At 38.9% G+C, this 26,956-nt stretch overlaps 2 protein-coding genes across 4 annotated transcripts; one reads left to right on the plus strand and one right to left on the minus strand.

Moving 5' to 3' along the window:
- Window positions 1–1,910: 1,910 nt before the first annotated feature.
- waslb (WASP like actin nucleation promoting factor b) lies at window positions 1,911–20,110 on the plus strand. Of its 2 annotated transcripts, XM_051892362.1 has the most exons (11): window positions 1,911–2,311; window positions 8,421–8,555; window positions 8,668–8,754; window positions 9,406–9,502; window positions 10,003–10,026; window positions 12,958–13,165; window positions 14,791–14,833; window positions 16,345–16,498; window positions 17,230–17,747; window positions 18,808–18,916; window positions 19,015–20,110. In XM_051892362.1, the coding sequence occupies exons 1-11, from the start codon at window positions 2,204–2,206 to the stop codon at window positions 19,074–19,076; spliced, it is 1,545 nt and encodes a 514-aa protein (XP_051748322.1). In that variant the 5' UTR covers window positions 1,911–2,203; the 3' UTR covers window positions 19,077–20,110. The 2 variants fall into 2 exon arrangements, with proteins under 2 accessions (XP_051748322.1, XP_051748323.1); XM_051892363.1 differs by lacking the exon at window positions 10,003–10,026.
- lmod2b (leiomodin 2 (cardiac) b) lies at window positions 19,192–25,808 on the minus strand. Of its 2 annotated transcripts, none has more exons than XM_051892359.1 (3): window positions 25,420–25,807; window positions 22,787–24,241; window positions 19,192–21,469 (listed from the first exon to the last, which is right to left on the minus strand). In XM_051892359.1, the coding sequence occupies exons 1-3, from the start codon at window positions 25,696–25,698 to the stop codon at window positions 21,443–21,445; spliced, it is 1,761 nt and encodes a 586-aa protein (XP_051748319.1). In that variant the 5' UTR covers window positions 25,699–25,807; the 3' UTR covers window positions 19,192–21,442. The 2 variants fall into 2 exon arrangements, with proteins under 2 accessions (XP_051748319.1, XP_051748320.1); XM_051892360.1 differs by lacking the exon at window positions 19,192–21,469 and adding an exon at window positions 21,591–22,002 and having other exon boundaries at window positions 25,420–25,808.
- Between the last annotated feature and the right edge of the window lie 1,148 nt (window positions 25,809–26,956).

Raw genomic sequence — 26,956 nt, forward strand, 5'->3', positions numbered from 1 at the left:
CACTTGTTATGATCTCTGATAAGGCGTTCTTGTCATCCTTTGCGTGATAAATGTCAGTGTTAGGTGTGTTTTTCCATCTAATGATTTGCAAGTGGTTTGATTCCCCCAGCTTGTGTTCACTGGCTGTGTTAATCTGGCAGGTTTATTTATAGCACATTTAATATAAAATTATAATTTATAGTGCTTTACATAGACCAATTGAGGAGATTTATCTGGTCACAGAAAGTAGTTGAGGTTTGCCATTATTTTAGCTGTATAACGTTTGACCAGTAGGTGGTACTGTCAACAATCAGACCTGCTGGGGTCACTTTCTGTAGGTCAAATACCATAATTTTTCTCATACAGTATATCTCAGAAAAACACAGTAATAATAATATTAACAACAACTTACCGATAGAATAGATTCTTGTGCATATTTTCCTTAGTCACTAATCAGACAAAAAAAAGTCAAGCTACATTCCTCTGACTTTTTTTGAAAATGTATTGTCATGACTTTTGTTTTGGCATTTTCAGTTTTGTCTATGACTGACCCACTCTCTCTCTCTCTCTCTCTCTCTCTCTCTCTCTCTCTCGTCTAACTGGTTTTTCAGGTTTCTATTTACCTCACAGCTCAACCATGTTTGGGAGTGACTAACTTCGTGCTGCGACTGGAAATACTCATAAGTGTTGTGTCAGCAGCAAATATTTTCAACACATTTTCTTACACACAAACCTACACAATGGAGCAGTCAACATAGCTGACGAGTTTCTGTAAATGACTGAATTCACCCATCAAATGTCCTACTGACGTCAACATATTACCTGATATGAAAGTAAAAACCCATTGTATATCGGTTACTGCATCAAATATCATGTCAATATGTGCTCTAATTAAACGTGGTCCAAATCAGAGGTCATATCCACCTTTTGTTGTACTTTGACATATTTAAGCAACACTCCGCTGATTAGAACAATAGACAGGCCGTCAGTGCGAAGGTGCAAACGAAGTTCTAGTGGCTGTTTGTAATTAGGAGGAATTGTTATTTTGATTGTTCATTTGGTTGGTCTGGACTTTAGGTCCAAAGTGTGCAAAGTCACATTCCTCCTCTGATTAACCTTACATCCACTTGGCTTTGTTGTTGTGGGTTATTTCCTCTTCTTTTATTTATGTTTTCCCCTCTTTTTTGTATACATACACACACACACACACACACACACACACATATATATGTGTATATATATATATATATATATATATATATATGCACATGTATACATGTATATATATAATATATATATATATGTGTGCATATATATATATATATATATATATATATATATATAATATATGTATATATATATATATATATATATGTATATATATGTATGATATGGATGTGTACATATACACACACACACACACATATATATATATATATATATATATATATATATACATACACACACATAATTATATATTTTTATATCTGTAGAAAAATTCTGGCAAAAATTACTTTCAATTAAAAAATCCCCCACTTCACTCCACGTCATGACTCCGCCCACACTGCGTTCCTCTCTGAAACAGCATTTCTATCATTGTCAATAATGCCTTGATTGCGATTTGTAAGGCTACAGCTCTCTAATAACCAACAAATATTGTATACATGAAGCATTTAAATGCTGAAAGCAGACTCTTTTACATTATACGCAGACTAAATACGACCTGTATCCTACTATAGCAACGGCTGAGCTCATGCTGACGTTGCCTGGTAACCTTCCCGGAGCGTCCAGTCACATTATTTATTCAATATTCACAAGCCACGCCCATTAACTCTCTGATTCGCTAACTGACTCAATTATGGCTGCTCATTGAACGCCGCGGCGTGTCATTAATATTCATAAGCCAAGCGTTCGCCGTAGTAGGATTTGTAATTCCCTGCGTTTCTCTGTCATGCGCAACGGTGGCACTGCCATGTTGGATCGAAAGCTCGGTGCACAGGAGTTCAGATGAAAGTTTAGAGTCTCGAGACGACATCGGATAACCAAACGAGCATCGTGTTTTATTTCAGAGACGCAGGACCTCTCTCAACCCATTCCCGGCCGAAACACACAGGTCTGGATATGAAAGGCTCCGGATACAAGCAGCGGTGATCAGAGATCAATGAACGCGTATTTTCTGTTTAACACTTCCTGATCACAAGTTCACACCATCGGATTGTCAAAAATGAGTGGTCCGCCTTCAACCAGGAGGCCTGCGAGTAATAGCGGCTCCATTCTTCTCACCCAGCAAGAAAACGAAGTGCTCTTCCACCATCTGGGCAGGAAATGCACCGTAAGTTCCCAAGCATTTGCTTGATTTCTTTTCCAGGTAGTGTTCAGTCATGATGTTCCCAAATCGAACTGCAATTAATGTATCACTAATGATTCCATTGGAATAGAACGCTTAAATGAAATGGAACGCTCTGTAAAGATACACTGTATCCTGTTGAAGTTTAACAGGCGCTTCTGTCTGACAGAATGTTTTGCTGCAGTCATTAGTGATTCTCTATCAAAGTTTCAGGTGAGCTCATGGGCCTTGTGTTGTTGAGATTGAGTCATTTAGATCATGGGTTTTCAAACATTTAATGGAATTAAGATGACCCCCGTCCTAAAATATAATGACAAATATAAGTATAAACCGAAATATTTTTTGACATCTGTCTATAAAGTGTCTTATTTTGCATCAGTAGTTAATGACACATAATCAGGTCAACTTGATTAGGAGGTTTGATGTCTTTCATTTCATATTGGCACATTCCTTTATGTTCGCTCATGATTTTATGACAGATAAAACCTGTCACCTGACCACCTCATAAAACTCTTCCTCCTGCTCTGAATGACTGTTTCAGATTTCACAATATAACTCAGACAGACTGTCCTGCTTTCGAATACAAGACATTCACGTCTGAAATTTCCAAACATGCTATTTGTGCAATGATAATTAACCCAGCTTTCATAACTGTTTCATATGAGGAAACTGTTATTAGTTAAACTCAAGAATGTAACAAAATATTCAAGATTGGGAGGAGTAAACGGAAAAGTATAATCGGTTGACCCATCAATTTAAAGAGAGCAGGTTGCCGATATGGCCTAAATAATGCATCATAATTTAATGTATGCGTTTATGCAAAAAAAAAAAATCTCTAATTTTACACAATATTTACATTTTGGTACTAACAGCGGTTTGGGCTGTTTTGACCCAGCAGATTGGGCAAACATTTAACCCACCTACTGGGTTTGTCCATTTTCAACCCAACTTGGGCTGTTTTTAACCCAGCATTTTTTTAGAGTACAAGTTGCACCTTATATATCATAATTATGCATTGATCTCAAGTTTTAGTGCAGTACTGACATGTTTTTTGTTTAATCGTCAGTTTCCTTCAGGCTGTTGTTGTATAACATGCTGATACCCAAATTCGTCTCCTTGCAGTTGGGTTGTATTGGGTAATGTTTTGTCCAGGTGTAGCTCGGCGTCTGCTGTTGGCTTTCGGTTTCCTCATTCCACTACATTACCTGTTCTGTTCCTACAAGATTAAACTCATGTTGTCCGGACAACAAAAACGAAGCTTCCCTTTTCAAACGAGGGCGTGCGGGTTTCCAAAGGACCTCGTTCCTCTGTGTGAAACGGGAAGCAGGCCTGCCACCCAAAATTCACGGTTTCTCGACACGGGTCCTTGAATGCTTCACATTCCTGCCGGCGCTGGACGGCGACAGTGCTATGCTTATCATGCACTTGCAATATCAATGCATCCCAGAGGCTGAGTCACCTTTTTGACACATTTATTTACGAATTTATGTTGTGAGCATTTTTATATTCAAGCGGCGTGTCGCGGCATGATTGAAGTGGGTGTGTTGTCCACGTCTCTCCTCTGAGGAATCAGAGCCAGGAGCTGAGACTGATCCAGGTTTTGTTAGGGAGCTCTCACAGCGTTCGTTTCAGAGCAGGACTGCTCGATCAGCCCACCCTGAGGATGTGGTGCGGTGGGCCTCTGTGATTTTTCTGCTGTTTTTGGCAGTATGTTAATGTTGGGGGTTAGAGAACCAGTCCTCTCAGGTAGTTCCTGCTGGTCAAGTTTCTGAGAACTGTGAGGACTGCAAAAATCTCTATTTTTCAGCTTTTATCTCTGTTCGAGTGTGTAAAGCATAGTATTTGATAATAGCAGGGTTGTAGACACTATTTTTAATGACAGATTCTTCAACTTTGACCTTTGGTCCCTTTTTTTTTTTTTTTTTTTTTTTTTTTTTTTTTTAGATGGCCATTGCTGATATAGAAAGAGTGGGTTGGCCGACGGACGATATCATAAAAGTCCACTTATATTACTAGTCAAAGGAATATTAGCATATTTGCTTTTTACTGTGTACTAAAATTCAAGTTTGGTTTATACAGCACATTAAGAATATGAACTTATGAACTTAATTTATTTACTTTTAGTATTTATTTATTTACTTTTAGCATTTAATGTAATAAATGGTATTAGTCAATTATTTTTATTTTGTTTTCCATATATTTTTCATTTTTTAATAATTATAATTTTATATACAGGGATAGATGGATAGACACTAACGTTTAAATGTTTGGTGTCAATACTTTTTTTTTTTTTTTTTTTTTTTATGTTTTTGAAGCCTCTTCTGCTCAAAAAGGCAGCATTTTATTTAATCAAAAATACAGTAATATTGTGGAATATTACAAATTAAAATAACAGTTTTCTGTTAAATATATGGTAAAATATAATTTATATCCAGTAATCAAAGCTGAATTTTCAGCATCATTACTCCAGTCTTCAGTGTCACATGATCCTTCAGAAATCATTCTAATATGATGATTTGCTGCTCAAGAAACATTTCTGATTATTAGAACGTCATTTATTTGAAATAGAAATCTTTTGTGACATTATAGAAGTATTTACTGTCACTTTAATGCCTCCTTGCTGAATAGAAGTATTATTTCTTTTTTGTATAATAGCAGCATTCACAGCACTTTCCTTAACATATACATCATCTGTGATGCCATCACAGTGCATGCATATTACGTCACCATATTTCTTCCAGAGGGCATTTCCATTAACCTCAGCTAATAATGAGCGATAAACTGCGAGATATGAAGCGATGACTGTCTGCTGTTGGTTCGGATGGATGCCTCCGAGTTTGAGTAATGACTCCAGTGAACTGATAATGGGCGGCAGCTTCATTCAGCCAATGAGAGCACAGAAGACCCTCTCGCTCTGTGTGTGCACCTACTGTGTCCCTGTAAACGTTCCTCTGGCTTTAATCTTGTGGTTAATGGAAGCTTTGACTGTCTCTGTAACAGCTAGCAGGCCTGCGGTTCGGCGGGTTGTTAAGATGTGTGGCGTGGCTGCATTCCTGACCGGGATCCTGGCAGGGCCGCCTGGATTTGCTGGTCCCCTCTGCGCTTATGTAAATCATCTGGCCTGTCCTGAGAATGGATGCTGATCATTAATTCCCCAAAGTGGCTGTTTGGCGAGGACGTCTTTGCATTTTGAAGCTATTCACTTAAAAGTGCTCGGAAGTTCATGATTACGTCACTGTCACAAACACAGTTTTTAGGAGTAACTTGGGGAGAAATATTCACTGGTTCTTTTGTTCTGATTCCTCGCTGCCGGTTCATTTCAGGTCAAACAATTGATTTGTGAACTCAGCGGTTTAATTAGATGCATGCGGTGCTTTCAGCTTGGATGTATCCTTGTTTTTCCTCAAAGGCGACATACATATCGTGAAAAGCAGGATTTTGACATTCACTTTTCAAAGTTTCCTCCCATGTTTGTCCAGATTTCTGTTAAAACTAAACTGCAAAATCGGATCATTCAGAAAATGTAATATTATAGACATCACAACTAAGAGCTCATTAACATAACACCGCCCACATTTACATATTAAAATATTCTTTGTTTTATTGAAATCATTTGAGTATGTTTCGCAAGAGAATTTAATGTTTAATTCAGTGTGTTACTTGGCATTTCTTTGCAATTATTTGTGAAATTTACTTGGAATATCTGAGTGAAAATTGTTTTGTTTTTTTTGTTTGTTTGTTTTTTTTTTTTTCAGCATATTTAGTATTCAGAAACTTGGTTCTCCCTGATAACAAGGTTGTTTACATATACAAGATAAAATAGCAAAAAAAATATGCTATAAACTTTTAGAATTTGGACCTTTTTATATTATATAGTCTTGCTGGATTTAAAGTCATCATGAAATCAAACAAATTCTTCTTTTGTTTTTTTTATGGAATATTGCCGCATTTATTTTAAAAGTTTTATATATGTTCATGTGCCTCATAATCTTGAATCAGAATAACTTCCCCTCCCTCTTGCAGCATCTCTTCTCTTCTGTGACGAAGGCGGGGCATCCTGTCACTCACATGAGATCAGCCAATAGCAAACCACAACCATCCAATCAATTCCCCATGAGCAAAATCAAGCCCCGCCCTACATTTGTTCTTGTTTGTGAAACCGTTTCACTCGGATATTCGTCACAATAGGGAAGAGAAGACTATCGCTACTTCAGGTCCTTGATGACTTTAATTATCTCATTCTGTGAAATATAGAAAAAAAACCCGTATCAACGATATAATGGAAAAATGATCTATGATAATGGACTGTGCTCTTCGCCAAGAGCTTCAACTAGTTGTAATGTGGATAATGTGCCGTGTTCCTCATTCTCATCATGATTAGTCTGAGAGAGTGTCTTCATTCAGTAACATTGTGACCGGCAGCTTCGTGAGGAGACTGTCAAAGTCGTTTTACCGTGAGTGCTGCACTCTTGGCATGGAGCTGTCGTTTTCACTCACATCGTCATGAGGTGCTTGCCCTGCGTCGGGCGATTGAATGACACTGCGGTATGATCATGTCCTTTACAGATTAATCACCAGAGTGGTTGAACTACACAATTTGTGGTAGTTTAATAGCATTAAAGATTTCTGTTTATTGACCACTTATGGTGACCTTTATTTTATTTTTATAGTGTTTTATTAAATGGGTCCTATTATGCTTTTTTTACATGTTCATCTGTCTTTAGTATGTAATGTTGCTGTTTGAGCTCTGCAGAGTTACAAAAGCACAAAGAGTTATTCTCTATGTCAGTGTCACTGTTTCTGAACTCCCTGAATCGCCTCCATTGTATTCCTCATTTAAATAATTCCCGCCCAAAATAAAGTGGCGGTTCTGGTTGAGTTCGTTAGTAGTGTGTTGAAACTAGGGCTGGCCCTGACTTATTATTTATTAATAAACTAGTGTTTTCTGAGTCAGTGTAGGCTGCAAAGATGTTAACAATGCTGACCCGTCATCTCCGCAGTATAGTGAATGTGCCTATAGAGACTAGACAAATGCACCTTTCATACAGATTACGTAAGAAGAGAGTATTTCTTTTCTATTTGAGTTGGTTCGTTTAAAAGACATTTCAAGCTTTCCATAAATATATTTCTCATGTCTTTGAGGCAAGTAGCTTATATGCTGAGTTTCGGTTCATTTTTGTGACGCGCTTCTGTTCACGGAGACCGAGACGGCAGAAAGCACATCCTGTTGTTTTCTTTATTTTACAGAAGCACAACGTTTTCTTGTTATTGTGAGTTTACAGAAATAAAAGTAGACTCTTTACAGTTTCGAATGATGAAATATTTTTATCTGTATGACCAAAAATTACTTAGTATTTTAAGTTGTTTCCTCTGTTATCAGGAAAAAATGCAAGTGATCGCACCGGCGCCTCCATGTCTTGCAGTAAAGCGCGCTAAGACTTCGGCTTACTCACTCCACACAAGCACTTGGATATGCGGATAATAATAGTGCACATTTATCGAGGCTAACAGAGTTATGTAAAGTTGCTACTGCTTACATGTTTCAAATGATAAGCCATATGAGGTCAATGGATGATAGGTGAGCGTTTTACCAAAAGGACCCGCTGTTAACGATCTGTGCCTCACGGACTGTGTGACTTCGCCATGAGGTTTTGGTCGACTAAGCCTCTTCTAGTCGACTAACGATTAGTCAACTATTAGGGGGCAGCCCTAGTTGAAACTGTGGTAAGGGTGGGACATTTCCCAAACATGCTTGAAGCGCTCAGCCGACCAATCAGAGCACACTGTGCTTATTTAGAAGGAGGGGCTTCATAGAGACAGGAGCTAAACAGAGCGTTACTGACAGACGCGGAAGAGAGGAGCTGCAACAATAGAGAATATGAGGAAAATAATGTGTTTTTCGAATATTCATAGGGCATAACAGGTCCCCTTTAAAATTCATTCTGAAAATCATACTTGGGCATCTGTTTTCACCATGAGTTAATGTGACCTACATAAGCAGGTGCAGGATTTATTTTAAATGACTTTTATTTATTTTAATAAATCACGATTGCAGATTTAGTTTAATTCTTCTGTTTCCTTTTTGTGTCCACAGAGTTTGTGTTCAGCAGTGGTGCAGGTCTTTGGAGCCGAGAGAAACTCATCCTGGGTGAAGAAGTGCTGTGGAGTGGCCTGTCTGGTGAAAGACAGCCAACAGAGATCGTACTTTATCAGGGTGTTTGATATGAAAGTAAGTCAGCAGATGCTTCATGTGGGTCAGATGTGTGAGGGGTTTTTTATATATTTTTTTTATTCCTCTGCTCTTAGTATTAAGTAAATGGTTTCTTATCCTGCTTTGACAGGAGGGAAAAATCTTGTTTGATCAAGAGTGCTACAACAACTTTTCAATAAGCAGCTCCAGGCCTTACTTTATCACATTTGCTGGAGACGTAAGTACTCTGATCTTGTACCTCCATGTCCTTTGCATGTGTCTGTCCTTGTGTTCGTATCTGTTTTGTACACTTTCACCTCAGCAGACTTAAGGTATGTGCCGTGGCCACAGACTGATAAACCTGAATTTAAAGTCAATGTGAAACTGAAATTGGTTCTATTTGTTTTGTTCATATACATATCTGGTCTTATCGTGCATGATTTCATCCGTGCACATTATCCTCCAAAAAAGTTTTTCTTAGTCCTTTATTAAAATGTAATAACTTTTTTTTTTTTCGTCATTTAACTCTTTCCCTGCCATTGATGGAATTTTCCGGCTTTCCTTGTTTTCACTGTTATACGGTAGGGGGCACTATTATATAAATAAAAAAAAAAAACTGAACAAGAACAATCTCCTGATCAAAACACAGGCGAAGAAGAAACAAGCGATAGCATATGTAAGCAGATGCAAAAACGTTGGCGGGAAAGAGTTAATATTGTTTTACTCTATAATGCGACTTATTACAAAATTAAAATGAGTTGCAGATGGCATTTTGTTTATCAGTGCAACCAGCTTTCCTTTCTATTTTGATTCATGACTCATTGTCTGTCTGTTGTTTCACCACAATCAGAGTGTATATAAAGAATCTTTAATGTATGTTCGTCCTCAGGCGTGCCAGATCGGACTCAATTTTGCCAGTGAGGAGGAAGCCAAGCGCTTCAGGTCTGCAGCCAATGATCTTCTGGGTAGAAGAGGGAGGAAAACCGGTAAATACAGCAACACAGCAGCCTGTATCTCTCCTTCACTTCACTTGTGTCCCTCTGCTGGAAAAAACATTATCATCTGGTTTTCTTCTGACATGATTCAGTCGTTCCCCCTTTGTCTGCTTCTATCAATTTTTCTTTAACACTACATCCCGTGTTCCCAGTTTTTTTTTTTTTCATCCTAACTAAGGCCAGTTTATGTGTTTCCTTGTGCCTGTTTCTGCTGCGTCCTGCTCTTTGATGTCTGTGGGACACACAGCAGTCTGTTTGTGTGGGTCTGCTTCTGATTAGTCTTCTGTTTAACCACTTCCCCTCTGTGTCGACTGACTCAGCAACTTCAAGGAGAGGATTGTGCATTTGAGTCTTTTCCGACCAAATTAATATTAAATCTCTCTGATCTATCTTACACCACTAAATCTTCTCCTTCTTACACTAATAAACCCTACATTTTAAGTCATGCAGTGGTGAATTTAGTAATAAGTTATCTTAATTTTGTCTTGCAGAAAAAAGACGTGACCCACCTAATGGTAGGTTGTTTACTAATGAATTACATGAACGTTAATTCTTTATGTCTAGACTAAACTTTACACAGGACTGACAAAGTTTACCAGTTAAAATGTTTTATGTCTGCAGATTCTTTGAAGATATGCTAGGAGTTTATGAACATATGTTGAATAATCAGATTAAATTATGCAAAGAAATGTCCGGGTCACATTTCACCCCAAAATCAAAAGGAAAAAATAGGAAATTATATTTTTCTGAAAGAAAATAACGGCTGTTTTTAGGACCATAACAATTTTGTATCGTGGCATTATTATTGTGACATTTAGCCCCAAAATTATAATTACTTTCAAATTAAATAAAAATAAAATAAATAAAATGCTTCCAAGCTGTATAGGTGCATTTGAACTTTACAAATATTATTTATTAGATATTATTAATTAAATAATAAAAAATGAGTCTATTGTATTTATTCAACTTTAAATGTTTAATTTGTCATGAAAATAATGCCCCAATACAAAAATTGTAATATATATATATTTTTTTTTTTTTTTTTTTTGATTGTGGAATAAAATATCACCAGGGCATATTTCACATTTTTCGTCCGATTCACCACATGGCTTTAAAGGTGCAGTAAGCAATTTCTGAGAAACACTGTTGATATTTCAAACCAACACAAACAAACACGCCCCTCCCTTCATTGCTCCGCCCCCAAAAATGCACGAACACCCAATGTAAGAGTTCTTCACTAAAAATAAAGCAAAGATGAACCAACGACAAGAACAAATAATGAATACCCAGTACACAAGAGTATGTACAACCACATTGGTTGTTAGTCGCCAGCAGCTCCAGACAAACAATGACACTCAAAACTGTCCTGTAACTACAGCTAACATTGCAACAGCATTGGTTCTGTAAAAACATAGCAAATCCATTGTTACTCACATATAGAGCAGAAACAATGCAACCTCGGTGTCCATTTTCAGCCCACTTCGGCCTATCCAGCGCTGGAAAGCTTTCAAAACCCTTCACTTTTGTAATGTCTCTCAGCCATCTCTCTTTCTACAGTCAAATCTCCCTCTTGCTCACTCTCTCCTCCCCCATCATGAGTGGACACGCCCCTACTGCTGATTGCCTCTCTCTCTCCTCCCCATCTTGAGTGGACACGCCCCCTACTGCTGATTGGCTACAAATGTGTTGTGCTGCTCAATCTGATCCACTTTCATCAGTTTCTCAGAAATCGCTTACTGCACCTTTAAATGCATACAGGCAAACACTGTAGCCTAATATAATTCACAAACACACATTCCACCCCCCTCATGCGTAATGTCAAACTTGATCTTCAGAGAGGTGATGGTCTTTTCACCATATGACCCTCAGGGGCTGTCAACTGCCCTACCCAACTAACGTATGTTAACAGTTCATTTACGCTTCACCATCCACCCCAAAGGCAGAAATCCAGCTATACTGGAAAATCTGGCATTTTGTCACTACCATCCTATACACTGAGCAGTGCCTAAGTTTAAAGTAACGCAAAGATGGTATGAGGTTTATGAGACGGGTTAGGTTTGTTTGTTTTTTTTTGTTTTTGTTTTTTAATGAAACCAGACTATTTTGAGTGTGTGAAAGTGCTGTTGACACCCAGAGTTCCTAAAGTGGGTTATTGAGTGACTGTAGAGGATATTCATGTGTACTCTTCATGAAGCTGACCTATGGTTTGATGTTTTGATTGAGGAACAGTAGGGTTTTCCCCCCTCAATATTTTGTGCCGCTTTTTTTGTTTTGTCACCTAGTATTGACTAGCGCCCTCTGTCTGCATGGAGGGTTTCTCGTTGTTTCTCAGTTGCAGCATGTCCTCATCATGGACCCTCACTGTGCTTAGAAGAGCCCAGGAGATTTGCCGCAGCTTATTGCTGGCTTTAACGGTTATGTAAAATCCAGCGGTCGTGTATAATTTGCTGGGATTAAAAGAGGGTGGGGCTTTGTGGTGTACAGCAGCCTTCAAATGCTGGCAGACAAAAGTGAGAGCAGCCTGACCAGACACACCTGCGTTGTGGATGTCTGCATGCATTTGGAGATGATGTTCTGCACCACCTTTTTGTCAGCACCAACCGATGAGATACTAGATGGGGCTTCGGATTTGGGAGGTTGCCTGGCTCCCCTGCAATGCCTCGTACTCCCACAGGACGAGCTGTACGGTCCGTTCTCCGACCCCGTGGCTAACCTGCGGCACAGTGAGCGCACCTGTGTGGTGATGGGTAAAATCCTCCTGAACGTGGGTTTAGGGGGTGGAGACATTAGCGGGCGCTATAGCCCGTCGTTTTTACTCTCGCCTGCGTACAGTGTCGAGCGAGAGGATGCAGGTAGGTTGCGACCTGTGAAGTTTATCTGAGGACTTAAATAACTGGAGAAGATGGAAAGATCCTTTATTGGATGTTTGCAGTTTCTTATGCTCAGTGCATTAAACTTGTTAACCCCATTTTTGAGCATAGATGTGAACTTAAATGTCTCTTTTTAAATGCTTGGTCTCTTCTTAATGAAGGTTATTGCAGAAGTGAAAGTATGGAAGTGTAAAAATGTTATAGAGAATAAGTTTACTCTAAATCAAATGTACTGAATTAAACTTTTTTTTTTTTTTTTATTAAAAAATATATACTTTAGAAAATGGACTCTAACATTGCTAGAACATCAAAGCCAGATGTCTAACCAAATTGTGTTCTAAAATTTGAAGTTGATACCACAAAAATTGCCTCCGTTAATAGGATTTAAAGGATTTGTTTTCCCAGGATGAATTTTGAGTGTTTAAGCTTTTGAATGATACCTAATAAAATACATGATAAAGAAAAAAGGCAATAAAAATTGCTGGACACACAGTTAACAGGCTATGAAAAAGAGCATTAGCTGACCACATCAGTGAATGCATACTTTAAAAATGAATTTGATTGTGACTGTTTCAGGACCATCAGGACTTTCAGGACCAACACTTCCAATGGCAACAGTGGACATAAAGAACCCCGAGATCAACAATCAGCGTTATCAAAATAACACTCAGATGAACAACATCAACCTCCACGGCAACTTCAACAGGAAAGACAAAGCCAAAGGGAAAGGCAAAAACAAGAAGAAAATATCCAAAGCTGAAATCGGCACACCGAGCAATTTTCGGTGAGTTCGCTTTTGTATTCAAACCAGCTTGGTTTTCACGTTCGAGCATTGTTGGTTTGGACAAGGAACTGCATTGTGAACTTAACAATTAAGCTGCTTTGTCGCATCTGATTTCTTGTTAGATTCCTGGACGTTTGCTTACATGGCCCTGTTTACATCTGGTTTTAAAGTGGTCCTTGATTATGATTTCACTTTTTAACTTTAGTTAGTGTGTAATGTTGCTGTTTGAGCATAAACAACATCTGCAAAGTTACGACGCTCAAAGTTCAATGCAAAGGGAGATATTTTCTTTTACAGAAATCACTTTTTAAGGACTACAACAAACGGCTGGTAGTGACTACAATGAGCTTCTTCCTGGGTTGGTGACATCACAAACCCCAAAATTTACATAAACCCCGCCCCTGAGAACACGCAACAAAGGGGGTGAGGCCATGTTGGGCTGAACACCGTTACTGACAATCCTCATTTTGGCTGCGTGAGATTCTCCAGCTTTGTTGTTGTTGAGCAACTGAAGCATGAGCTGTTAAAGCTCCGCCCTCTTCTGGAAAGGGGGCCGGGAGCAGCACCTCATTTTCATTTAAAGGGACGCACACAAAAACGGCGTGTTTTTGCTCACACCCAAGTAGGGGCAAATTTGACAAGCTATAATAAAATAATCTGTGGTATTTTGAGCTGAAACTTCACTGACACATTCTGGGGACACCAGAGGCTTAAATTACATCTTGAAAAAGGGGCATTATAGGTCCCCTTTAAGATTGATCGGATCACAAGTAGACGAGGGAGACACATTCCCATTTATACCTGGTGTTTTAATCCATCTCTTTTGTCCACTTTCAACCACTTCTGTCCTGATTTCTCCGAGGACTATGAGTGGGTAAATGTAAGGGTTTTTTTTTCATATTTTTCAATCTAATGGACAAAATAAGCTTGCGCAATTTACATATAAACGTGACCAGAGATGACGGGAAAAACTTACGGTTAGCATTAGCTTTTGTTTCTGCTCTGACAGCCGCAGTACCAGCCGAACGCTGTGAGTGAGTGTTAGAAATCAGGAATGGTGAGAGAACATTGTCAGCTGAAGACCCAAGTTTGGTTTGAAGATGAAAAACATACGAAGCACAAAGTTTAAATCCCATCTGGCTAGCACGCTTCCCATAATGTTTACGCATTAGGTCAGTAGATGGAAAGTAGGCGTCTTTTGTGGCTGTTCGAACATATTTGACTTCATGAGCATTTACACTATGAAAGCAATCCAGTCGAATGTGTTTTCAACTACCTCTGGAAGGAGTCGAAAGTAGATAAGCTCAAAACATTTTAGACCCCGTTTACACCTGTATTTAGCATCGTCCACTTGGCAGTGGAGTAAACAGGGCGGATGTTGTGATGGGAAGTGTAATCGGATGGACACTTGTTTTTAATCCCATGTAATATATCCCAGACGTGATACTCTGGCAGCTGTATTCCAGGAATCATTTTAAAGCAGGATGAGACCTCCGTAACCATGACCATGTTTATGTTTGATGTCCTTTAATCTCCGTTTAATGTTTATTTGCTTAATGCATTTTCAGTGTCTGAGCTGTATTTGATGAATGTTTCTGCTTGTGTATCCTTTTTTTTTTTTCCAGGCACATTGGGCATGTAGGATGGGATCCCAACACAGGCTTTGATGTGAGTATTTCGGCCACTGCATGTTTGCGTTTAATGCGAAACACTCAAAGCCGTGACGTTCAGTGTTACATGCATGTCATCTTGAGATGCAGTTGTTTACATGATTTCATCATGGATCAGAGGTCATTGAGGGATATGATTCACAAATGCAAGTCATCTCTTACACAATGTGATTGCAGGGGGGTGTATCTTCATAATCCAAAGCAATCATTCTCCCAAATATCAAGGATCATATTTCACTCATTGAGCTGTGAGTGTGTTTTAGATCTGCGTGGCTTTAGTTTTTAATTTTAACTCCCCTGAATGAGAGATTACATAAAGGGGATTTATTCTGGGTTACGGCGTGATTGCTCCGCAGGAGTGCAGGGAAGTTTTGTGTTATCAGAGGAAAGAATTATTAACATTAAGCAGCGTATTCATCTGTTTCTGTGCTTGAAGAATTAGCTGAAATATTGTGCCCCCCCCAAAGTACATCGACTCTTAATGTCTGAATCACATTGCGTTAGATAACAAATAAGCAAACGGAGTCAGATTTATTTTAAAATAAGACAGCTCAAGCACATTTTTCAAGCGAAATATTTCACAAAAATATATATTTTTTAGGTTTTTAGTGATGGAAAAATGTGAAGGACAGAGTATTTGGTTACTTCTGGTTACTGGAATACACTAGCGTTCAAAAGTTTGGGGTCGGTAGGATTTAAAAAAAATGTTTTTGAGTCTCTTATGCTCACCAAGGCTGCTTTTATTTGATCAAAAAATAAAGTAAATATTGTGATATATTATTACAATTTAAAACAGCTGTTTTCTATGTGAATATATTGTAAAATGTAATTTATTCCTGTGATCAAAGCTGAATTTTCAGCATTACTCACATGATCCTTCAGAAATCATTCTAATAAACTTGCTGCTCAAGAAACATTTCTGATAATTCCTATTAATATTATGTAGAAATCTGGGTAACACTTTACTTTATAATGCATTAGACATAATGGTTTTAAGGTATTCATAATGTACGTTATAATGCATTATATATTTTCATAACTGTAACAAGTTAAAATGCATTATAATATTTGCAGATTTCTTGTTACATCTGAAGCTGGTTGTTTGTCATTGTGTTTCAATGCATTGTTCTTTCTAAAGGCTTAACATAAATGTTATAACTGTGGTTATAATTATTCATGAGATCATACAACGCATTATAAGGTGCATTAAAAGTCGTAATTAATGCATTAAGAATACTTTATAATGCATAAAGTCCTAAAGTGTTACCGAAATCTGTTGTAACATTATACATCTTTAATGTCACTTTTGATCAATTTAATGCTGAATAAAAGTATTAAAAAAATTTAAAAAAAAAACTTTCCCCAAACTTTTGAACGATAATGTATGTCCAAAGTTAATGTGATGAATGAGGAGTACTACAACTCAAGAAGTATTTTTAATTTGATTTTGATCTGTATTTAGATTCTTTCCAGACATTTGTTGACGGTTCACTCCTTGTCTTTTCTCAGTTGAATAACCTGGACCCAGACCTAAAGAACCTGTTTGACATGTGTGGCATTTCTGAGGCCGAGCTCAAAGACAAAGAGACGTCGAAGGTCATCTACGACTTCATTGAGAAGAAGGGAGGAGTAGAGGCTGTGAAAGATGAACTTCGACGACAAGGTGAGCCCAAGAGTTTGGGTGCAGCTACCAGGTTGTGATATTAGAACTTATCTAAGCAAAAATGATCTTATATTGTGCTATAATAGAGTAATATTTAAATAATTTGTCCTTCAGAACCTCCGAGGTGGAGTGGTAGGTTACTTTCCCCTTTTGCATGGGTTTGCAGTGATTAAAAAGAACCAGTTTTTGCAGTGGCCCAATCAGAAGGCTTGCATCCAAACTACTGTTAAACTACAAGACTTCTGTGGGCTGATGATGTGTGTATCTTTATAGAAATCACTTTTAGTGCCGCTAGTCTGAACCAGAGTTTGAGTCAAGCACCAAAACTAGACCTCCAAATTCCCAGATCCAAACCAAGCCCTGTTTGTTCAAGAAACAGGCTGAAATAAACAATGTAAGCCACTTTTAGGCTGTCTTGAGAGATCAGGACTCCAGCTCTGGTTGGTGTGTTTGAAGAACATGTCTTCTGTCTTACTCACTGCTCACAGCTGAAAGCTCTCCAGTCCAACTTATTTTCCAGAGTCAGCATTTATATTCGCATTTGGTTGAGCTGTGAGCAGCAGCCAGGATGAACACACTGCATCCAATGGGAATGCTGCTGCAGCTGCTTTTTCTTTCAAGAACCCTGGAGTGAAATTTCTATTTTCTGAGTTGGGTTTGATTTTAAAGTGGTTGCCTGCATTAGCAAGTCGTTGGATATCGTAACATATTGCTCTATTCTCTTTCTCCAGCACCTCCACCTCCGCCATCCAGAGGAGGACCGCCACCTCCTCCACCTCCTCACAACTCCGGCCCTCCTCCCCCACCCCCTTCCAGAGGCCGAGGAGCACCACCTCCACCTCCGCCCTCCAGAGCGCCCACTGCCGCCCCACCCCCACCTCCACCCTCCCGACCAGGTATGGGCGCACCACCTCCTCCTCCCCCCAGCAGAGGGCCCGGGTCAGCACCTCCCCCACCTCCACCACCCCAGCCTGCCTCCCTGTCTCCACCGGCGCCTCCACCTCCGCCTCCATCAATGGGTGGGGCTCCACCCCCGCCACCACCACCACCTCCGGGACCCCCTCCTCCCGGGCCTCCACTAACAGAAGTGGGTTCAGGGGAGCTGTCTGGGGGTAAATCTGCACTCCTGGACCAAATTCGAGAAGGGGCACAGTTGAAGAAGGTGGAGCAAAACAACAAGCCGGCCGTGCCCAGTGGCGGCCGCGGCGCTCTCTTAGACCAAATACGACATGGCATTCAGCTTAAAAATGTGAGTAGAGTGGCAAAGACGTTGAGCTTTTATTTTCTGAACCAATGAGAAAAGACAAACAAATGTTTGTGGTCAATAAGATTTTGTTTTTAAATAATACTTTTATTCAGCAAGAATGTATGTAAGCTTGTTTCTGCCACAGAATAATAAATAAAAAAGGTAATTACCTTTTTATCCCGCAATTGCCTTTTTTTTTTTTTTTCTTTTTTTTTTCTCGCAATTGCGAGTTTTTATCTAGCAATTCTGACTTTTTTTCTCGTAATTGCAAGTTTTCATCTTGTAATTCTGACTTTTTGTCACATTTCCAAATTTTCATCTCACAATTCTGACTTTTTTCTCGCGATTGCGTAATATAAACTCACAATTGCGAGTTATAAAGTAAGAATTGCGAGATGTAAACTCGCAATTGTGAGATAAAAAGTCGCAATTGCCTTTTAAATTTTTATTTCGTGGCAGAAACGAGCTTCTATAAGAATGCATAAAATAAAATAGTGACAGTAAAATAATTTTAATGCTGCAGAAGATTTCAATTTCAAATAAATGCAGTTCTTTTTAACCTTCATTTCATCAAAGAATTCTGAAAAAAAAAATGTATCAGTTTCCACAAAAATATGAAGCTGTTTTCAACATTGATGAAAATTAGAAATTCTTGAAATCATCATATTAGAATTTCTGAAGGATCATGTGACACTGAAGACTGGAGTAATGATGCTGAAAATTCAGCTTTGATCACAGGAATAAATTTCATTTTTAAAATATATTTACATGGAAAACAGTTCTCTTAAATGGTAATAATATTTGACATCATTATTACTGTTTTTACTATATTTTTTCATCAAATAAATGCAGCCTTGATGAGCATTAGGAGACTTCTTTCAAAAACATCTTTTGAATTAAAAAAAAAAAAACAGTTTGTCATTAACAGTTTGTTCTCTCATTACATTTCCAAATGGATGTTATTTTAGCAATTCTGTTTGTTGCCTCTATTAAAACTTACTCTCCATATTGATTTATGAACATGCTGGTGAACAAAAACATTCTGAACATGTGACCTTTTCAGGTACCGGACGCTACAGACTCTGCTCCGCCTACTCCTGCCCCCTCAGCTGGGATTGTGGGAGCGCTGATGGAGGTCATGCAGAAGAGGAGCAAAGCAATCCACTCTTCAGGTGCGTGGTGACCGTTTTTCATGCCTGACGATTACAGTCAGACTCGTTTAGCATTATGTTACACTAGAAAACTTAACATTCAATCCATGGTTTTGTAGATGAAGATGAGGATGATGATGACGAAGAAGATTTTGAGGATGACGATGAGTGGGATGACTGATGACCAGGGCTGCCCAAAACAATTAAGACACTACATTGCTCTTGTCTTTCTAAATCTTATAAAATGATGTAAATGGATGACCAATTTGCTGTACAAATTTTTTGTTGTTGTTGCCTTTATGCTTTTTTTTTTTTTTTTTTTTTTTTTTTATTAATCTGTGCAATACCTCATTTAATCTGTAAAGGTTTGTCATGTATCTTATTTTTCCCCTCTTGGATTAACGTGCAATTTTACATCAAGTTTCTTGATTCGTAGAGTTGAATGTTTTTGGGTCTTTTATTGTTTTTTTGTTTTTGTTTTTTTTTTCTTCATCATTAATTGAATTGAGGTCGAACAAGAGGAGCGAGACTTTAATGTTGATATTGTGAAGCAAGAACACTATTTTCATACTTTTCTCTTACGTACCTTACCTTTTCTTATTCGAAACGTAGTTTAGCACTATTATTTTCTTAACAAAAAAAAGCATATTTAGCCCCATTTGCTAATTTGTAAATGTGCTCAGAGTTTGAGTCGGTTTATATTTTTGCACGAATCACAAAAGAAGAACTGTGGGGATACAGCGCAATACGACGGTTATGTTTACACATCGTGTGCTATAGCTACTATGTCAGGACTTTCCTTAACATTAGATGTGAGAAACACTACAGTTATTAAAACATATGCTAGTTTGCATCTTACTGGCATTACAACAAATCTCACAGGCATGTGGTTTGTTTTTTTCCTCTCGGTCAGATACGGATCATGTTGGAATTTAATGTTCATGTGTGCCATTTAAAAAAAAAAATCGAACACACTAAATAACGCACTGTGATGCTGTACTAATTCAAAGAGAGGCTCTGACTCGCTTGACGGTCCGCAGAGGGTCGTATCATGTAGTTTCACTGTTTTTAACGGTGTTATAGAGCAATTAAAATATCAGTTTTTATCCTTCGTTCAACCAGGGTTGCTTTGCATTGAGACTTGAAACCTTTGAAATGAGGTTGAAAAAGAATTATTAAAATTGTACACTCAAATAAATGTTAATATTTACAGAACCTTCATGTGTTTGGATGTTTTTATTTCGCTTTGAGAAATCATACAGCAAATGTGACTAAAACGTTAAAATTTTGGTTTCCAAGTAGGTGTTTAAAAAATATATCATCGACTAAATTTAAAAATCACAAAATACTGGAACATTATGGTTATTTTTAAAACCCACAGCCTGATATGTTATTTCTGGGGTTTAGCCAGCCAGCTGATTGCATATGACATTTTGTTTTGTTCTGTTTTTAGAGCGCTAAAGTTATTTGGCAGACTTTAAGCTTGCAAATCAACTGAATGATTTCAGTCATACAAAATGATATTGTTTCACCTCAGGATAGGTTAGATCATTGCCATGTGTTTTTTTTCCCACAGAGGATTTTAGCAGGTGCGCATGTCATTCAAATTATTTAATGTTGAAATGTTCAGATAAAATTGGAATGAAATGGTTTAAGGAAGTGTTTTAGTTCCATTTCTGTGCTTCCTTCATAACCTGTTCAGCAGCTTTTATTATTCCCGTCATCAGAAGTTAGCCATGCTTTAAATGTCTATTGCATGTTGTGATATGCATAGAAATAATGTTAGAAGTTGATTAACACCTTAATGATTCTTCTGTGGGAAGGTATGTGCCTTTCCTTCGCTGCTGTTCCTGCCACTGCTGCTAAAAACATTTCTCTGTTCACCGTGAACAGCTGCAGAGTGGATTTAGTCCAGGGGAACTTTTCCAAAATACACAAACATTACAGAGTCCGGATTAAGAGACTGTGATATTCATACAACTAATGCTCTCCCATTCAAGCAAAGTCATTTTGGCCTTGCGTTTGCTTATGAAAGGCTAATCTTCTGACCTTTGCAACTGCTTTGGTAAGTTCTGCTAAGTAACACACATACTGTATGGCAGAAATAACAGTGCTCACATTATTTTAATCGATTGTTGAATTGATGATTTTTAATCATTTTAAACCAAGTCAGTTATTTACATTTATACAGACATAATGTTAAAAATTATTAGTCCATTTTTTTTTTTTTCATTTAAAAACAACAAGGCATAATCACAGCAACAGCAGAAACTACCACTACTACTAATAGTAATAAAAAATGAATCCAGTGCAAATATCCAGGTCATTCTCAATACAGAAAACCCTGTTATGTTAAACATTAAACATGACCCTGTTGTGAGCAAGTTCATACCATTGAAACCTTTTAACGCAAACTCACCAAACACCTGAACTGATCAGAATTGTTCTGAGGTTCGGTGTGATTCTGAGAAAAGCACAGTTTCTGTATTCGCAGATGATGCTCAGGAGGCCTTTAAACCTGCTTTCCTGTTCTGTCTTACAGCCTGGTTACCGAAGATACTTAGGAACCTCCACCTGCGAAGAATTAAAAGGTCAGATCCTTCCATTTTTTTCTAGTTTAACTAAATTTGTTCACAGCACAGTTAGATTACCATGACCTTATTTATTATATGCAATCAATAATAAAACCAAGACAAGCTTTCTATTTTTGTTTATTTATATAATAGTATTATTATTAATAAGTAAACTCCTGTCTACTCAAACAGTTTCTCATTTTCCACAGCACCAAGGCATCTGCCTTATCGCGACGAGCAAAATGGTTTCTATTCATAGCAGCAGTAAGTGTGAGGAATTTATGGGGTCAGGATGCCTTATCTGAGGATAACACTGAATTTTCCATTGCGGCATGAACTGAAGCTACGGTTGAGTTTTATGTATTTCACCACATCTATTCTTCTGTTATAGGTCAGGGCTGTAACCACCATAGACACTGAGGGGGACACAAGTCCCCCCCAATAATTAAAAATTGTCCCCTCAATGTTTAATATTCTTGATGTTGCTCTGCTGCACTCCTCCATTACGCACCGCTCTGTTTGATGACCCTAAACCTAGGATGACAAAAAGTTTTAAAGTTACATTTTTAGGCTGGTCTGCCTCAGTAGTTTAACAGCGCTCATCAAAATGATTGAGATGGCCAATCAAATCAAAGAAGGCGGAGCTTACTGTTCACAGAAAATTAATACGAATTCCAACGTGACGCTTTAGTTTTAACAGCGAAAAAGTGTGTGATAAGTTGTAAGTAGCTAAACATTTACTATTTTACAACTGTTCTGTGATCGAAATGTTTAGTGACGGACAGTAATATCCACTGACACAAACCACTCAACTTTTATTATGAAATTTCGCCATTTTAAATTGAAAATATCCTATTATCCTATGATGAGACGAGGAACATTTCATGTTTTCGACACGAATAAGAACTTCTTTTACCGTTCTTATGTCTTTTTCCTTATTCCTTTAAATCCCATTTAATCACTTAATTCCTTTAAATACACACACACACAAAAAAAACCCCTAAAAAACAAAAATTTGGCCCCCCAGTGTTCAAGACATGGTTACAGCCTTGTCATGGTGGCCATAGTCTTTAAAGAATGCATCTAGTATAGACTGGATTGCGACACACCACCTGTTATAAACAGGTGTGGCAACAATGAGAGGTATGATCACAGGAGTTATTCAGGCTTAAGGGGAGTACTTTTTTAAATAAGACCATTACTAACTGTATGGAGTTTTACAAATCAGTCATTTGAGGTTCCGTTTCAGGTAGGATGCTGCCTAAGATGACGATAGACAGCAAGAAAGCTCACTAGGTTTTGGGAGATACTCACTCACCTTTCTGAGATTTTTGATGCTGCTGCCTTTGATGGCGTCCATGAGTTGATCGTGAGCGCAGCGTTGAGGTGTGGACGGTCTGGAGTTCTCTCTGTCATTGATGGGTCTCAGTGCATTCTTCAGTTCCTTTAATATGCTGTTAGTTTCTGTTTGCTTTGCAGCCCCTTTTTTGCCCTTTTTGGACCTTTTGGTGGGCCCGTGCTGCTGTTTCTTGGAGGTCTGCTCTTGCCGTTTGATGACCTCTGCAATCATTCTGGTGGGAGCCTTCTTTTCTGGGATGGAGGCTTTGGATGGAGGAGGAGGAGGTGGTGGTGGTGGAGGAGGAGGTGGTGGTGGAAGAGGAGCAGGGGGGGCATTTTTCTTTGCCATGTCAATGTGTGGTAGCTTTGGAGAAGACCATGGTGAACTCCGAGGTGAGCCGTAAGGAGAAGAGTTGGTCGTGCCCTTCTGAAGGGCAGCCGTTCTTGGGTTTGTGGGTGTCGCTGCACCTCCTTGCTGTTGACGCAGCTCCTGCATTCTCTTCTGTCTTTGGAGGTCTTGGTTGCGGGTGAGAATGGTCGTCATGCTTATACGAGGGCCTGGAAGGTCGAACTGGTACCCCAACTTCAACAGTGTGGTATTCTCCCTCAGTAACTTTACAATCTCCATTTCCACCTGACCTCCACAAATGTGCCGTTGGTTGTGAAATCGCATTTCCGTAAGAGTACTGTTTCGGGTGAGGGCTTGTACCAGTGCCAGGATACCCCTCCCTGTAATAAAGTTGGACTCAATATTGAGATTAGTGATGTTGCCGTTTTCTCTCAGCATCTTGGCAATGGCAAAAGCCACCTGGTCATCTGCATGTGTGTTGGCAAGACTAAAGAAACGTACTTGTGTGTTAGAACGTAAGGCCTCTGCAAATCGGATAAGAGTGTCTTGGGAGATATTGTCAATGTTGTTGAGGTTGACTTCGGTAGTGTCTGGGTCATTGTTGAGGATCTTTTCCAGAACCTCATCCACCACAGTGGGGTTTCCTGACATGCGACTGGGCTCCTGAACTTGGACCTTTGGTTCGCCCATCAGTGGAGAGTGTCGTCTTACAGGCTCTGCCATTCTGTGATTGGACTGAGCATTGGTAGACCAACACTGCTGAGGTTGAGTTGTACAATCTAGTGACTGTGCCATTTTAGGACTGTTGTCTTCATTTTCTTCTTCCTCCACTTCGTCCTCTTCTTCTTCTTCTTCTTCTTCCACCTCGTCCTCGTCCTCTTCTTCTTCCACCTCATCCTCTTCTTCTGTCACTGGTTCATCCAGTTCACTTTCCTCTTCTTCCTGTTCCTCTTCTTGGTCTTCTTCAGCGTCCTGATATTTCTGTGCGCCTTTCTCATTTTCTTCAACCTCGTCTTTTTCATCCCCAGATTCTTCAGTGTCACTCTCAGTTGAACATTCCTCCTCTTCTCTGCCGTCTTCATCTTTCTGGAATTGATAAAGTCATTGTTAGAAAAGCACTGGTGCTGTTATGAGAGCTGGAGTCCCTGACGCATGGTGTCCCTTCATCTTTTAAATCGTACCTTTTCCTGGATTATGAAGGTATGTACATTATTTGGTTATTTTATAAATTGTTAGCCAAATGGCGACTGCTATTCAAGAATTCAGTCGTTTTGACCCAACACTCTCAGAAAAAATGTTCACAAATTAGGGATACAAGGGATAGGCTTGTCACTTTGTACAATACTTTATTTACCCCTAAAGGGTAAGGGTTAGGGTTCTAGTAGTAGTATAATATAGTCTATATTACTACCTTAAAGGGTTAGTTCACCCAAAAATGAAAATAATCCCATGATTTACTAACCCTCAAGCCATCCTAGGTGTATATGACTATCTTCTTTCAGACGAAAAGTTTTTTTTATAATGGTAGTGAATGGGGCTTGAGATTTTGAAGCCCAATAAAGTGTATCCATCCAACATAAAAGTAATGCACATGGCTTCAGGGGGTTAATAAAGGCCTTCTGAAGTGAAGTGATGAAAAATATCCATATTTACAACTTTATAAACTATAATCACTGTTTTCCGGCAACGTCCATACGCGAGTCTAGTTCCGTCGGAAGAGTGACCTCTGATCCAACGCATGATGTATTGATGAATGCAGAAGACAGAGCAAAACAAAACCCCGGTCATGAATTCAAAGTCTAAAACGAGAATTTTTAAAGAGAAATGTTGGAGGATTTCAATACAAGAGAAGAGGAGTTTGAGTTTGTTGCCCAGCCCTATTTGTTTAAACCTCAAGGGGCATCTAAGGTTACGCTACTCTTACATCCTACGTCATACATAGAGTCAGAAGTTACTTTTGCCGAAACTCAATTTGTGTACTTCAAAATCTCGAGCCCCATTCACTACCAGTATAAGTCTTAAAGAGCCAGGATGTTTTTAAATATAACTCAAATTGTGTTTGTCCAAAAAAAGTGTCACATACACCTACGATGGCTTGTGGATAATTTTCATTTTTGGGTGAACTATCCCCATATTACTATTCTTAAGGTACCATTATGTACACTTTAGGGATACACAAGGTACAAATTTGTATCTTTGAGGGTACTCCCCCAGTGACAAGCTGTTGTACCCCTGGTTAGTGTTTGAGGTTGTAGATCACTAACCTGTCTAGGGCTTGTGGAGCCGATCCTCTCCTCCTCCAACAGTTTTCTTGTCTCATTTTCCCAGTATTTCATCAGAGCTTCCCTGCTGAATGTTCCAGTGGGAGTCTTAGCTGTCTGATCTCTCTGTCGCAGTCCGATGGGAAGATTGTCATCTGGGTCAATATCAGCCAACTCTTTCTCGAGCTCCTGGAGTTCTTCAGCAGTCAACGAGGCCAACAACTCATCTTCATCCAAATCCTCGTACTTACTCAGTTCCCGTCGGTAGCCAAATGTACTCATGGCCTCTTGGTAGTCTGCTCAAAGTCTAAAAGATTTTGTCTCAGTTTTGGTACATCAGATCTTTCGAGTGGTCTGGGATGAGTGGTGCAAGTGAGAGTTGGCGCTCATCTACTGTGGTGGGCAGCTGGAGGGGTCTTAAGAGGAGGATCAGAGAGACGTGGTACAAAGCCCCAGCCCATGATGTTGTTGCTTTTTTGGGAGGCAGGAGTCAATCAGACAGAGCTGCAAAAAGCATGTGAGCTCACAAACATGGCCACAGCGAAGGCCTGTCAGTAAACGCTGACTGCATTGTTCATGTCCAAAATAAGCAGACGGACTCTAAGGAGATGGCTTAGAGAGAAATGGTAATGTCCTTATAATAGCAAGCCATTTTTACCAGCAGTGTGGTAAATACTTGAATTTGAAACACTTAAATGAGTGAAACCCATTCTGAATGGCTCTGTACGTATTTACTGGTGCATTAAATGAAATCATAATTTTGGTTTGTATCACTGCACAGAACTTAAGTGGCTAAATTATGCTAAATTTGAAAATTGAAAGGTATAATTCATTGTTTTTGACATTAAGAGTATACTCAGTTTAGAATTGGACTACCCAGAATACTCTTAAGTACTTTTAGTTTATTCATATGTGCCAAAAATACCTCGTCAAGCTAAAGTAACACGTCACAGGCTAATAGTGAAGGGCAGATTATCCCAAGAACTGTTATCAGTCTGGCATGAACCATTGTGAGGATTTAAAAAATCCTCTTCTCTCTTAGCCTTTTACTGGTTTTGTCTCGCTTTTGATGTCATAATCAGGATTAAAATTTGCTTTATTATTGCATTCATTGAAGCATACGTCATACTATCAAATCCTCCGCTTGCCTAAAAAGTAGTGAATCTGAAGAGAGGCTAAAGGTTAATATGGTGTAGATATGAATGGATTTCAAAGGCCATAAGCTGTCAGGTCAGGCCTGTGTGTTTGTAATGATCAGATCTGGTCTGAATGTGAACACTCAGATAAGCTATTTGTTGTCCCATAGGATCCAAACAACCAGGAGAGGCTAGATCTGTGTTTATGACAGGAACACAGTGTCCGCTGCATCTCCGAAGCCGCCGACTGGCGTTGACAGCGCAGGAATGTTGTTGCTCTGATAACAAGGGTCTCTAGCAACACCAGATTCAGCAAATCCTCAGTGTTGTTGGATTAGGGCCAGGATGAATGTTAGTGAATATTAAAATGTATGCCAAATTGTTATGGTTTAAAAAATAATCCC

This window comes from Ctenopharyngodon idella, chromosome 4 (genome assembly GCF_019924925.1).
Source record: "Ctenopharyngodon idella isolate HZGC_01 chromosome 4, HZGC01, whole genome shotgun sequence".
Lineage (NCBI taxonomy): Eukaryota > Metazoa > Chordata > Actinopteri > Cypriniformes > Xenocyprididae > Ctenopharyngodon > Ctenopharyngodon idella.